The sequence below is a fragment of the Crassostrea angulata genome, chromosome 7, assembly GCF_025612915.1.
Source record: "Crassostrea angulata isolate pt1a10 chromosome 7, ASM2561291v2, whole genome shotgun sequence".
Lineage (NCBI taxonomy): Eukaryota > Metazoa > Mollusca > Bivalvia > Ostreida > Ostreidae > Magallana > Magallana angulata.
Window position 1 is genome coordinate 58026483 of NC_069117.1, and position 15360 is coordinate 58041842.

The 15360-nt window shown below is 32.4% G+C and overlaps 1 protein-coding gene across 1 annotated transcript; it reads left to right on the plus strand.

The window, feature by feature from the left end:
• The first annotated feature begins 14075 nt into the window (after nt 1-14075).
• On the plus strand, nt 14076-15233 carry LOC128191411 (uncharacterized). The gene is made up of 2 exons (XM_052863469.1): nt 14076-14790; nt 14948-15233. Exons 1-2 carry the CDS (start codon nt 14076-14078, stop codon nt 15205-15207), a joined length of 975 nt encoding a protein of 324 aa, XP_052719429.1. The 3' UTR covers nt 15208-15233.
• Nucleotides 15234-15360: the final 127 nt, after the last annotated feature.

Genomic DNA, 15360 nt, shown 5'->3' on the forward strand with positions numbered 1-15360 from the left:
AAGGTTATATAATTAAATTATAGAATTTAATATACACGGGAGTATTTGAAGTATAACGATCAGGAATTTCGGTCGCTCCCCCATTTAAGATTTCCTGACGGGGCCTATTCTAGACTTGTTTAAGGATACTGTGTCCGTTGGAAGTGCTATATTCAAGCCGGTTGTCTTTGTCAATTGGACATAATATCTTATAGTAATAGAGTTTAATTCATGAAATCAAATACGAACGGATTATTTGAATTACAACCATCACTGTCCCTTCTTCTGCTCTAACTTCTTCAACAGTCACTGTTTCTTCGTCTGAACGCACTTCTTTAACAGTAACTGTTCCATTGTCTGTCTCCAATGATTTGACAACTAAACAATCACCCATATTTTAAGGAAAGTCAGAACGAGTTGCAATACTGGGAAGTAATCATATTTCTGAATTGTAGAATAATCTATCACTAGGCTTAATTAAGCAAATCTACCATTCAATTTTATCCTCAAATGTTTCAGTCAAAAAGGGACAACTACAAAATCATTAATGCAAAGTCCATGTTTGAAGAAGCCACTAAATTCTTTCCAACAAAAGTTTTCTTACAAGTAGGAGATAATGATATTAACATGACAAGTGCAGAAGCTGAGGTTGAGCCAGAGATACGAGAAATTGTTAAAAAAATATAAAGGATCAAGTCGTTAAAAAAATTGTCATTGATAATCTATTTAGAAAAATTATCTGTGGGAATGTGCTTCCATCAAAATACAATACTAAAAAAGAGTACTTGTGAGTGCAATCTATGGTTTTAACAAAATAATTTTTTAGATTTCCATTGACAACATAAGCATTTTTAGGTCTCCTTAATTTCACAGTTTGCAATATAAATTTACTTAAATCATTGAGTATTATTTACATTTGACACATTAACTAGTTTACACACATTGGGTTTAGGATATTTTTTTGTATTAATCTCTGGACAGGGTAGAACCTATGGAAACAAGCTTTGCATTCTATGATTTGTCATGAAAATTTAAAAAATGACAAACGACAATGAAATTTCAAAAAAATGTTATAAGCCTTTCCATTTGATACGCTTGTTTTTGTTACATCAATTCAAGGTGAAACATATGAACTTGAAACTTTTACCAATGCCTTTAGTGTTCTTAGAGGGTCCTTCAATCCATTCATACCGAATGATCTGAGAACCCTGAAATTTTTTTAAAGGGAACTATTTTATGAACTAAGTCATATCTACCATCCGAAACGTCAAATTACGAACCATTTCTTATTATTGACTACTAGTAAATAGTCTAAGAAAAATTAATGACATTTTTTGCCATTAGAAATGTGGCCAAAATACTGATTTGATAATTATACAACGTGTTGCCGAAATGCCAAATTATGTTCATGGCACCATATTGGAAATATCAGTACACGAAATATAGAAAGAAAAACCTTTTTATTCTTTACACATAAAAGATACCAAGTTAAACACAATGCTACTGAAGAAGTGTTTTAAATGATATTATTTCTTAAAAATGTTAAGATTATTCTGTTTTAATGCTAGGTCCGAGTTCATGTTGCTACTGAATGTATATAAATATACACAAAAAGAAAGATACCTGATAAACATAACTTTAATTTATTACTGATTAACATAACCTCCATATCGATGATAAAACACAAAACTCAGCAGTGTAATCCAAGTCGACACGTTAACGATCCCCGTTCCTCAGCAATGTTCGATAACTCTAATTCTTTTTATTCGCACCATAAATCTTCTTTTTATACAGAACAACTTTTTTATTTTACTCTCAAGAAACATATTTAATAAATACAGTTTTTTAAATATTCTTTCATTCACGCATGCTCACTCACTCACTCTCGATTTAATTGGTAGAGGCTGCTTAAACTGGAAAAATAATCAAGGAAACTAAAAAAAAAAATTAATAAAAACTGAAGAAAAAAATCATTAAAAAAACATAAGGTAAAATATAAAAAAGGGAGAATATTAAGACAGATGAAAGCACATGAATTGGTAACTAATAAACAAAAGGTTAATTAAAACAAATAACATGACTATGATTGAATCATAGAGTCAAAGATAGATAACCACGGTTGCCAGGTATGGACAAATGTATGCATTTCAAAAATAAATTTTACAAGCTTTATATTTATATATACAGAAGAACTTAATTAGTCGTTTAGTTTTAATATTACACGCAACCATTCAATGAACTGCTTGGCTTAGTGGTTACTACTACTTAAAGATAAAGGGGTTTGAGCCAACGATGCAACGGTTCAACCGTTTTTCCCCTATTTTGGATATTTCTTCAATTTTATTTATCGTGGCCAAAAATTGCAATACGTTCGTAATATGCATGGACACTATCGAAAGATTTCTTTATCTTTTAATTCATCTATAAAGTTTGAAGGATAAATAGCATTTTATAATGAAAAAAAATTTTGAGGCTGAGAATCAGAAAACCTTAACTCATTAAGTTTCCTTTTTGAGTTAAAAAAAATTATTGTAATGACGACTACCTCCTTGTCTGAAATCTTTCAAATAAGATTATGAAACATACTTGAAGTAAAAAGCTTAAAGATCAGAGCAGAGTGCATGTCATGATATTTTAAATGGTGCAAGACTCTAGGAAATTGCTATTTGTCAACTTTCAAGATAGGTTCTTTTTGAATATGTTTTCATGGACTAACTAACACAAAATGGCTAATACATATCTTTAATTTTTAAGGAAACTCCCATCACCATCCTTAAGGACCAGACAGACCCCCATTTGGGCATTTAAACGAGAGAAAACCTTATTAAGAACCACCTTTTTTTCACTTCTCGTATTTCAATATTCAACCTTTGCTGCTACACAAACGTCTGGCATTTATCCAAAAGTCATTTTACATGTACCGCAAGCATTAATTTTGGCTAGCCCATTATCGATTTAATATTAACAAGTATATTTGGGGTTTTTTTTTAAAGTTCTAAAACTTTTTTGTTTTATTTACGAAAAATTAATGTTTAAACCTTTTAAATATAAAACTTCTTAATTACATTATTTTTTATGATTATTTACTAAATATGAACAAGCAAGGAAAGATAACTTAATTAAACTAATAGGACAGCCACCACAATCATTTTCCCTACTTATTCCTTTATACAACAACAAAAAAACCAAAAAAAATCAATTCACATACAGCATACCTATAGAAAAACACTATTCCAACAACATATCCAAACTACAGGAAAATTAATCGAGAAGGAACTGAAATATGACCCGTATAATAACCTCTACTATGAAAAATTCATTTACAATTTTGAATATCACAAAGGATAGTGTACTGAATGCTTTTTTCCCTAAATATGCAGTCAGTTTCTATTCTGTGTCTGTGGACGTAAGAAAATCGTTTAAACGTTAAATACATTAACACTATACCCCAACCTTATACACTATATGACAAATTTATACCGCCCTATTGAAATATGTTCAATTATGAAATGCTTGGGTTTTTTCCACGTGTAAAGTTGTTGGCATCTTGTAGTCAATGTGTTATGTTATAGGTTCACAACTATGATGGTTATTTAAGCATTGAATGCTTGAATTGGATGTCGTCGGTCCTATAACACACCAAGCGGTGCATACAAATTATCATACCACACCGCTTGGTGTGTCATAGGACCGACAACGTCCAGAAATAAACACCCAATGCTTATATTTATATTCATATTGATGTCTATTTAATTTGTATGGAATATTTGTATATCGTCGCTTTAATGTGGAATAACGCATCATCACAACATGGCTGACCGCCGATAAAAACGACATTTTGTTTTATCAAAAACTAAAAAATATGGACTGAAACCTTATTATCTATTATTCCAGAAGAATAGAAAAGTGTTGTTCAACACAATGATTATAGGAAAGAAGTATTGTTACCTACCTTTTTACTTTGTGTTGAAAATACTAATTATGTTTTTTCTTCATGCACTGTAAAAGTCTTTTATAGATTGTTGATTCAAAAATTGTTTAATCCTCCAAAGTCAAATGAATATTGGTTAGGAAAAATAAAAACAAACAATACAGGTATGCTTGATAATAGATGGATTGTACTTAAAGAAAGTGGAAAGCCTCCTGATGTTGTGGAGCTTGATTTTAAAGTTTTTCATAATGCAATTTTTACGTATGAGAGATTGTACAAAATTGGTAAATCGGATTCTAACAGATGTCCACTGTGTTTATCAGAAAGTGAAGATTTACTTCATTATGTTTGTAAAATGCAACGAAATACAAGATTTTATAAGTAATTTTATGATATACCATTTAGAGTCATTATTGAAAGATTGTGAAAATAGTGTATTCAATGTGTTTGATATCATCATGAGATACTCATCACAGCTTTTCCCAATGTTATGAAAAATGTTAACACTTTTTTTGTTAAATTTTTTCTGTTCTTATGTAGATTCACAAGTTATAGAAGGAGATAGCTAATGTTGCAAAATAACAAAGCTTTGCATTTGACAATTTTTTTGCAAATATTTGCTCAGACATTACATGTATTACAACTATCATTATATGTGTATTGTTAACAACAACAGAAAAGTATTTTTTTTTAAGTTTTTGAAAAACAATCTACTGTTGAAGATACAGAGGTAGTATTATTGTTTATTTTTCAACGAGTTTTTATTGTAAACTGTCAAACTATAAATAATGCTGTGATACTCATTATGATGATTGTGATGTGTAATTTGTATGATTGATCAATAAAAGATAAAATTAAAAAAAATGTCGGACTTGTGATCCGTACATCCCGAGTTCGAATCCCGCAGGGGCTTTTGTTGTTACTTACTGGAAATATAATTTTAGATATTCATTTTTTATCCCCAAACTGCAAATTTTTCGCTTATTTGACATATGTACAGTTTATTTATCATTATATATTTCATTATCAAAAATTTCCTGTTATATTTAGTGCGTTTTTCCAGGTGTGTTATTCCACCTTTAAAGCCTTATATACGCTCTTAGTCAGGGATATGTAATATACATAGAAGAGCCATACTAACGTGTTATTTAGGGCGAATTTATTGTTAAAAACTAGTTCAAGTTTAGGTTTATGTTTTAAAAATAGTTTCATTTCAGTTTGAAACCAACTAGATGGTTTGAAGGTTAAGCAGTAAATGAAAAGTTAGTTTAGAAAAATAGTGGACATAGCTCTGACATATCTACTGGATTTTTTCTTGAACTCTGAGAAAGATCATTTTTCAACTTATCTGCGTTTGCATGAAAGTTTACACAAGACAACTATGCTCAGTTCAACACTTCTTATTAAAAGGAGGCGACAGAGGAAGGCTCGCATCACTAATCATGCAGAGGTAATATTACCCATGTAAAGAATGGACGATTTCAGAGACAGGTTTCGGATGAACAGACAAACTTTTGAGTCTCTAATTATTAAATTAGCACCTTATTTCGCACGTGGTGATAGAGATGGTTTCATGAAGATTCATGTTGAAAAGCAGTTGCTGATACATGTGAAATATGTTTCTACAGAGATAACTTTACAAACAATTGCAGATATATTTGGAGTGTGTGAGGCAACAGTGTTTAACCTTGTTAAGCGCATTTCATCCGTAATCTGTTCTGAATTAATGCCATTTCAAATTAAATGGCCAACTGGTCATCGAGTACAAAGGACTATCAATGAGTTTCAACAGTTGAAAGGGTTTCCAGGAGTCCTGGGTGCCATTGATGTATTTTAACTTTCCAATTCGTTTTCCAACTGAACATCAAGAAAATTACATAAATCGTAAAGGATTCCCCTGAATTATACTCAAGGCAGTATGCGATGCAAAAATGCATTTTCTTGATGTATATTGTGGCTGGCCAGGGTCATTGCATGACTCAAGGGTGCTTATAAAATTCAAATCTTTATGCTTTAGCAAACAGTGCAGACAATTTTTCCTCCGGCAATACCCACATACTAGGAGATTCTGCGTACCAACTACAAGATTGGCTCTTAACACCATATAAAGATTATGGAAATTTGATTGCAGCTAAGAAAAACTATAATTATATTCATAGTTCTACGCGAATGTCAATAGAGAGATCACTTGGTTCACTCAAAGGAAGATTCCAGCGTTTGAAATTTATTGATATGCTTGATATGGAACGCATTATAAGTGTTATCCTTAGGTAGCAAGGGACAGTTTCGAATAAAGTACCCGTCAATATTTTTGTAAAATTGAGAGTTGCTGTACTTGAAGGCTTATGAGTGTTGCTAAAATTCATGAAATGATTTTTAATGATTATCATTAGTTCGAGGGGTGTCTGTTGTTGAAATTGATATGCAATATGTAGGCCCCTTATGTTAGGTACATGAGAATCAGAAGTAGAATGCAAAACCTGCGGCTATGACTGTTGTGCTGACTTTACACAGTGAAAATGCAAGTTACAGACGGGAGGTAAAATAACAAGAAAAGTAGGTGGATAGGACATTGTAAACTATACACCGGTAAGTTTCTGACATGTGATAGTGCAACATGCACGTGGTACGGAAGGTCAACCCTCTGCAGGGAATTAGCTGGGGGAGGTCTAAAAAGCTGAAAAATCATGAAAATTTAGCAAAATATGAAAGGGTCAAAATCTCATAAAAACCAGTATGTAGAGAATTTTACAGGTTTTGACTAATGATTTTCTTCAGAAATTGGTGATTGGCCTTATAAAGAGTGAATTAAAAGTATTTGTGCTGAATGGGAACTGAGGAAATTCTAGTTACAGAGTTCCGAAGACATGCATCCCTTGGCTACAATGAATTGTATCAAAAAAACTGTCCCCTGCCAACTTAGCAGCTGTACCCTGCACGAGTTTTGTTTAGACAACTCTGATAGCGGCGAGGAATACATTCCAGAAGGTGAAAGGGATGAAGAAGAAATAAACAACTTTTAGTATGCTTTTGGTGTTCCATTGTCTGCTGAATTAAAACGAGAAAGCATCTCTGTTCCTCTAAATGAATAAAATTGAAAATCATAAAAGGTGTGACCTTGTTACAATGTGTACTAAAATTAAACTTTTAGACCAAATCTCTTAATGAATATTTACACCACAAAGTGATGACAAAAACTGACAACTATATAGGGACTTGACGCTTTGGTCATTTTTACACACTTCTTTTTACATATATTGTAATTAATTAGTGTAGTTTAAATCAAACATCTTTCATTTTTTAATTGAGGAAAATTGCATCAAACTTATAAAAGAATTCATGAATAAATGTACATTTAAAAAAGAAGCATTTATGATAAGGAACTTTATATTTGTGCAATGCTCACTTGTGAAAAAAACTCAGGGAATCTTATGTCAATTCACAAAATATACAGTCAATTAATAACTTAGGAAGATTGACATTGTATTTTTTTAAAATGCGAATTCCTCCATATGATGTTGCTTAAACAGTGTCTTAAAATTTCAAGCACCTGCAATACATAGTGACACACAATTTTTTTTTTTACGGACAAACACATTAAAAGACCAGGGTTATAAAAAACACATAAAATTGACATAATTTAGAAATAACACTTTATTAGTGAATAAAACAAAATGTATTAAACACCCAATTTTAATCATACATGTTTTTTTCGCATATCAAGAATTAATTTGGACATGTATTAAATTGTCCAAAAATACACATATTTTATATATCAGAATTATTTCTTCTCTGTCCACTAGTTTTGCCATTAAATTGATTTTCGCATCCTCGGTTTTCATTTTATGTTCATGTTGCCATTTCAGTTGATCTAAAACTTCTTTCTGGCCTTCTTTCATATCTTTGTACATATTTTCCAGAAAAATTATTATGGATTCTTCAGACGATGCTGATTTCTTTCTCTTTTTTTCCCCAATCATTTCACTACGTTTTCGTTTGCCTGTTGTTGATTGCAAAGAGTGACTCTCACTGTTAGTAATATCGGATTCGCTGTCTTCTTTACTATCATTTTGGTCAGGACTTTGAACTATCATAGATCCTTTGAGACATATGGGTTTAACATTAGGACGATACCCATATGCTTCGTTCAGTTCATTGTAAAATGGACAATCTTTATGATAATTTCCTGATTTATTGTTGTGATCAATAGTATCTACATATTGTTTAGTGATGTTTTTCCATTTCTACTCACATTGGGCACCACTGACAGAGAAAGATGCATCAATTTTTGATATCTATTTAGCTATATCTTCCCATATGGATTTTTTCTTAATACCAGGTTTAACAAAAAACTTCTCGTTTTCGGTGTGCAATTCTATCAATTTTAAGATGGCTTCTTTTGACCACGTTTGACGTCTTGAAATTGATCTTGATTCACTCTCAAGGACAGCTGTAGATGGGCCTGGATAATCATTTGAAGGATCTGCAGAATCTAAAAAAAGGATAAAAATACCATGTAACTTGTATTAAATTAATTTTATTATTTTCTTTTTATTTACTGTCAGTCTGTCATATATTGTGTAAGGACTGATTTACTAATCTGACTGAACGAAAGTTGTCAAATGAAACAATACCAGATTCAACTGTGTTCATAAAAATAACAAAAGTTTCATCTATTCACTCAAACATATACCGTTTTTTCCTCGTGTGTCTAGTTTCCCCTTTGTTAATGACAATCTCCATTTCTGGAAAACAAATCTGCGTTAATTTAATACAATTTTGATCTTGTTATAGAGTATCTTTCTGTTTACAGGCACGTAGCATCGTTTTTTTTTAAATGTGTGTGGATGGGGGGGGGGGGCAGACTCGTCCAAAAAATCTTGACAAGCCAAGAAAAAAAAGAAAGAAAAAGAAAAAATAGGTTATTTTATAAAATGCTGAAAAATTCCTAATCTCTGTTGGGATAGGGGGGAGGGGCAAGTATACCTTTAACTTCAATTTTACTGTTTGTTTCCTTATTTTAAATTCGATTTTTACATGGTCGTATAAAAGTGTGTGTGGTGGGGGGTGGGGGGGGGGGGGTTCCATGGTAATTTAATTTTTTGTATGTAAATTAAAGAAAAATACTTGCGCGCAAGAAAGTGGGGGGAAGGGGGGGCAGCATCTTCTTTCGGCCCACTTGATGCTAAGTGCCTGGTTTAGAAAACAAACTGGAAAGTAAATGTACGATGAACTGTGTTCAGCTAACAGGTATGTAACCCTCATTGTTAATTTGAAAATCCATTGACAAACAAATTAAATTGTTCATGTTCCTTGTGTAAACCAATATGTAATTATGCCTGAGCTACTGGTATATGTAACCGTTCATGAGCTATTGATCCGTGATCGATGCATCTCTGAAAATAACCATCAGTAATTATGTTACATGCCGGAAATCGTGTTAATTTTTTCATGGTCGAAATTTTCATTGAAAACTCAGAGTTTTAATTGAAATGTTTTTCTCTAAATCTCTTCGGGTAAATTTTTTATACTGCTCTCAGCTGTTTATTGATTAAGCCTTTATCCCTATATCATGTACATTTCAAAATAGTTCGATATTCAAAAGCAAACTTTTGTAAAACATAATCATTCTGTTCCATGATATACTCATAAATTCAATTTAAAACAACGGTATTCTTTTTTATCAATTTCGATAAACAGTTTGCTAGGGCTTTCAACAACACGTGTTTTAGTACGAAAAACTGAACAAAAATCTTTAAAAGTCTTAACCAAGCTTTTTTATACATTAAACAAACTGTTTTCTTACCTCTTCTTTCACAGCAAATATGAGCAGAGAATTCCTGTATGTGGTTGAATTCTTTACCGCATGTTCCACACTTGAGTATCAACAACTCTCTTTCGAACATGTTTCTTTTTGCCATTATGAAACCACACCCGTAGGAGGTTTTAGGTCTCTGGGAAACTATTTTCAGTTTAAAGCCGAAAAATACAAAAACTAGTCTTGGTTGGAAACTTGTTCAAAACCGGTTCTGCAGATAAATGAAAAATTTGCAAAACCGAATTAAAACCTAAACTAGTTTTTCGTAAATAAATTCGCCCTATGTTCGCTTCCGCGACTAAAAACAATAGTCCAAGAAACAGTCGAGGAAAAATCTTTTTATTTAAGAATATATTTCTTTTTTTCACTGGAAAATACTACTGCACTGTGTTTTATTATGCACATGCTTGGCATAACTATTGTTTTAGATCGTTCTCAAAATTTTATATAAAAAATGGCCCAAACAGCTTAACTTTTACTGTGCTCGTGAAGTTTTGAGGTGTAGCACGTAATGAGGCTTAGTTGTATCAAATATTGTTATTTTATTATACTTTCATGTTAAATACTAAAATCTGATTGGTTTATACGCAGTTCATAATCTGTTCTATTATCCTCAGCGTTAGCAACAAACTTAGCAACGGGTAACACAACTAATTGTAACATGTGCGTAAATTATGCGCGTACGATTCGCCGTAGAATTCACGTCATTTCTACATAAAAGTAGTAAAAAATCTCATAAATTAAAACATTCAGTATAATAAAATGAATACTACCTGTTTGGGAGGATAACAGTTGAAATTGACACCCCTTGAAACCATTCGCGTCGGTTGACAATGGTTTTCAAGGGGTGTCAATTTCAACTGTTACCCTTCTAAACAGGCACTATTTATATAATAGTGCAATAGTGTACAGTAAAACGTTACCCATAGGTTAACAGCATTTTGCTAAACGCTATACTATACTATATCTAAACAAAAAATCACTATATTTTTCTTTTTGAATCCTAAGAGAGATATTGATCTGGAAAATTCTTTTTGCGTAAATATGGCATTATTCTTAAGAACGAGTAAGATCTTTTCTTTTTAAAAGTAAATATTGAACAAAACAAATATAGGCTTTTCATGAGAGGAAAGCATTAATTATATTGTACTATTCAAGAGGATCCCCTTATCATTTAGTTTAACCTTGCTAATGAGCATGAAACGTGTAAGAATAAATTTATTTTTTTTAAAGCAAATACACAGAGCTGTTTGAACGCTGCCTAATCATAGCTCTTTTTGTATAGTTCAAAAATCTTTAGCCCTTTTTTTAAACATCTTTTGAAGATACGTAATAGATGATATGAAAATTGATGTAAAATGGATTTTAGAAAATTCGATTAATTTGGAAACAGAAATAATGTTCAACACCTAAGGATTAAACCACACAAAACTGCTTTCTTTGTTGCAATCGATCCTAAATTTAATTCTCGAACGTAGAAAAGACGCAAATGAGCACAGTTTATATTTATAAGCATGAGCTAAGGTTGTTTTTCAGAGAAGGTAAAGAGAGCTACGGCCTGACGTATCGAGAGCCTCTACCTCTGACTAGCGATGGGACTTCAGGGCTTATACCGGCTTGTCTGCTTCAGTGCTTTTATTCCAAGTAAGTTTACATTTTTATGAGGTAGATGCAGTTTCAGATAAGGATTTTAATGTATACTTCAAAACAAAATAGAGTTTTGTAAGTTTGGCCCTGAATTATGTAAAAAAAATATTTTAAAATGATATTTAATTAACAACAGCCAAATAAAGATTTGAAGTTTGTCCATCATAAACTCTCGCATTTAAAATATCCCAGTGTGACCAAAAATGCTCATTAAATGCCTGGTTTCGTAAAAATAGGAAATGTCATCAAAATGGTATCTAATATACCAATGAAATAACATTAGAGAGACTAGTCGATAAATCGGGGGTTAAAGTTGGTCAGTCTAGTTGATTTATTTCAACCTCTGTTTTATTTTAAATACAATCCTACTGTCAAATATTTAAGTGTATGACTAAATGTATTTCTTGTGATGATTAACACATGATTGTTCTAAGGTAAATCAAACCCTGTCCTTTCTAAGCCATTGTTTCGTTCCTTATAAACGATATTACGTAAATGATTCATAGAAACAAACGCTTTGAGAAAACTAATGTTCTGTTTTAATGTTCATCATAAAAAATCAAAATCTAATCAATTCGTTAACTAAACCTGACATCAAGCATTTAAGGCAACATCAAATAGGTGTCTTCAAGCACATATTTGTTCAAGTTTTTATTCAATGCAAAAATTTGATTTTCAAAATTATGAGATTTTTTGTTACAATATACAAATGTATAAGACGCTTTAAAATTACACCAGGGGGCACCGAAGAAACAGACAAAATGCTTATAAGACCAAAAATTCCAGATAAAGCCTTCTTTTTTATTTTTATTTTTTGAAATCTGAGATAGGAATTCTTTCAATGATTCCTAACAACCATCATTTGATTTTATAAGGTGTATTGGGACTTAATTTTACGATTAAAAAAAATTAAAAATCGTATTTGTACTGTCATTTTCAAAGAAATATGAAGAATACCAGCGACAAGTCTCAAAAACCTTTCGTCTTTGAAAAGTGTAGTTTATCCAAAATGCTGAAATGTGTTTTACCTCTTTAAATAATTTATATTGTTATACTTTCATGTTAAATACTGAAATCTGATTGGTTAAGACGCAGTTCATAATCCGTTCTATTTCCCTCAGCGTTAGCAACGCACTTAGCACAGGGTCACATTAAAAATTGTTAAATGCGCGAAAATTATGCGCGTACGGTTCGCTGTAGAATTCACGTTATTCCTATATAAAAGCAGCAGTAAAGTTCTCTAAAATTAAGACATTCAGTATAATAAAATAAATAGTGCCTGTTTGGGAGGATAACAGTTGAAATTGACACCCCTCGAAAACCATTGTCAACCTCCGCTTCGCGTCAGTTGACAATGGTTTTCTCGGGGTGTCAATTTCAACTGTTACCCTCCCAAACAGGCACTATTTATATAATGTCGTTATCGATTAAGAACTCAAAGAAAATCTAAAATAAACATTAAGTAGCTCACACGGTTGCGCTTTTTTTCATCAAAATCTGGTCTCGTACGCGTATTATACGATTTGAAAGGTCGTTATGTGACGTCATAACAGAGATGTCTCAAGATTTCCACTTTTCTCTCTATAACGCAAAAAGGTATGAATAATTTTTCATTTATGTCTATGGTTTGAATATAGTGTCGTAATATTTTTTTCTTCGCCGAACAGGATAACCAAATATTATAAACATGAGACTTTTTAAATAATGTTTATGTAAATCATTTTAAAACATGTATAAATGATTTTTAAATATCATAATAAAATTATAGAATCATGGTACAATTACAAACTGAAGGAACATGGAAGCTGTTCCTCACCCATAGTTTTAAAACAAGTTTCATTCTAAATATTGTCAACTTACAGAGCGCAGTGCAGTGGGTTAGAGTTTCTACGAATCTGTACGATACGAGATCGTTACCGCTGGGGATTTTAAAAAAATTACGTTTTCAAACATTTTTGAAACGTATTTTTTTATTAAATATGGTAAAGTTTGAAATTCTAACCCGGTAGAAGTATTCTAATTTAATTTAATTTAATTCACATGAATATCGACATATGTCCCATACCACCTTATACAATTATATTCATATATTTTAAGCGTTCTTATCACTTAAAAAATAATCACTCTAACTTACAATTTCATAGTAAGTGCATAAATGTATCCATTTCTTATTCTCGTATTTTCGGGGCTCTATTCATGAAGAAAGAGAAATACGTGTTTTCCTTAAAACATTCCATCTGGAGAAATAAAATTTTAAATTTTATCACCAAATTAGTGGACATATTAAACTCTTTTGCTGTTGTACGTTTGACGTAAAAATCAAAAACGACCTTTTCCGGTAAAATAATCAGAAATATAAAAATAAGTACTCTTAGTAGGCGAATTGTAAACTTGTTTTGAATCATTTTGTTTAGTATAAATGTTTAATTCTCAATGCAAAACACCTAGATTTTTTTTAAAAGTAATATACAGATGTACTTGTAATTAATAATTTATAGGAAGCTGCATAGTAAACAAATTTGCGCAAAGTGCAATGCGTGCGCAAATACTAGTAGTGAAATTTGCCGGATGACTCATATGGGAACAATTATGATCGGCCGAAGCCGATCACAAAAATGTGTTGATGTATTCGTCAAAATGAGTTGCACTCGTCAACGGTATCATACACTGCCGTAATCATCAAATGATAAATGTTTTATGATGAAAATTTTCCTCAGAATTGTTAACTTTTACTGTTTTACAGGTCTAAGAGGAGTATGTTCTGATAAAATCCTCCTGAGGTGGCCATTGACTCCAGAAGTTTGTACTGACCAGGTCCTATCTAACCCTGACCTACGGTTCTCCTACTGTCCTCGCACGCTCGTCCAGGACCTTCCCGCTCCCCACACACCGCCGGTCTCTCCATTCTCCGTCAATCTTTCCGCAGATTCATTCCTGGATTTACGTATTACTACTACTGCGCCGTCCGGGGATTATGGAATCTCAGCCTTTGTAAAACCAGCTATAAATGACGACAGTTGTATTCTCCATTACAAATCAGACGACGGCAGTTTTGAGATGAAGTTCCTTTCCACAGCCTCCGGAACAAATGTCTCAGTCATTGGATGGGACTCATCAACTTTTAATGCCTCATTAAAAGTTGGGCAGTGGCAGAGAATTGCCATGACAATGGATGTTAGTATGTCAAGGCTCAGTTTAATCATTGAAGGGGCTCCTTTTAACGACACTGATGTGAACATCTTTGGTTGGAGGCCTGACATTATAGCCCCTAGCTTTAAAACACCAGGTACTCTGAGAGTTGGGGGGTCATTTGAGGGGGAAACATTCAGCGGATTGGTGTCATGCGTTGGTTTCATGGAGGACAAAAGGATTGACTGTTCTAATGATTGCTATAATTCAAATACCTGGTCTTCAAGTAAGCTTTTTATTGTTTTGCTCACATCTTTTGACAAGGTTGTTGAATGTCACTAAAGAAAAAGTGCATAATACTTCCGACTAAAATGATATAGTCACAAGTTTTGTCGCTTTTTTTATTTTACCTTTTTGAACTTAACTATTTTTTTTTCTTTTAGTCAATATGTTTCCTGAGAAAAGACACTATGGGAAATTCTCGCCTACCGAAACCGGGAAAATACCAAATCAAACACCGATCAGCGTCACTTCCGCCAACAGTCTGAGTGCTTGCGCCTTACATTGCCTGAGGGATTTTGTACTCTGTGTAAGCGTAGCGTATAACAGCGCTACCGGCAGTTGTTCTTTTTACCCGGATTTTTTTTTCATCAGTCTGAGTTCCTCTACAAATACAAAGATCTATGTTTTACAGCCATACTGAGCATTTAATCAAGTTGTAACAGTCCTAGTCGGTTTATTCATGTTTTCATTATATATATACATGTATCTATATTGTGTGATTTTATATTTGCTTTATCCAACGAGTTGAAATGGTGTATATATTCGCGAGGCTTGCCGAGCGAATATAACCATT

Excerpts from the sequence above, each read along its gene's own strand:
- LOC128191411 (XM_052863469.1), top strand. The coding sequence starts at position 14,076 with ATGAAAATTTTCCTCAGAATTGTTAACTTTTACTGTTTTACAGGTCTA. Across the intron at positions 14,791-14,947 it reads TTCAAATACCTGGTCTTCAA|TCAATATGTTTCCTGAGAAA; the intron begins GTAAGCTTTTTA and ends TTTTTCTTTTAG.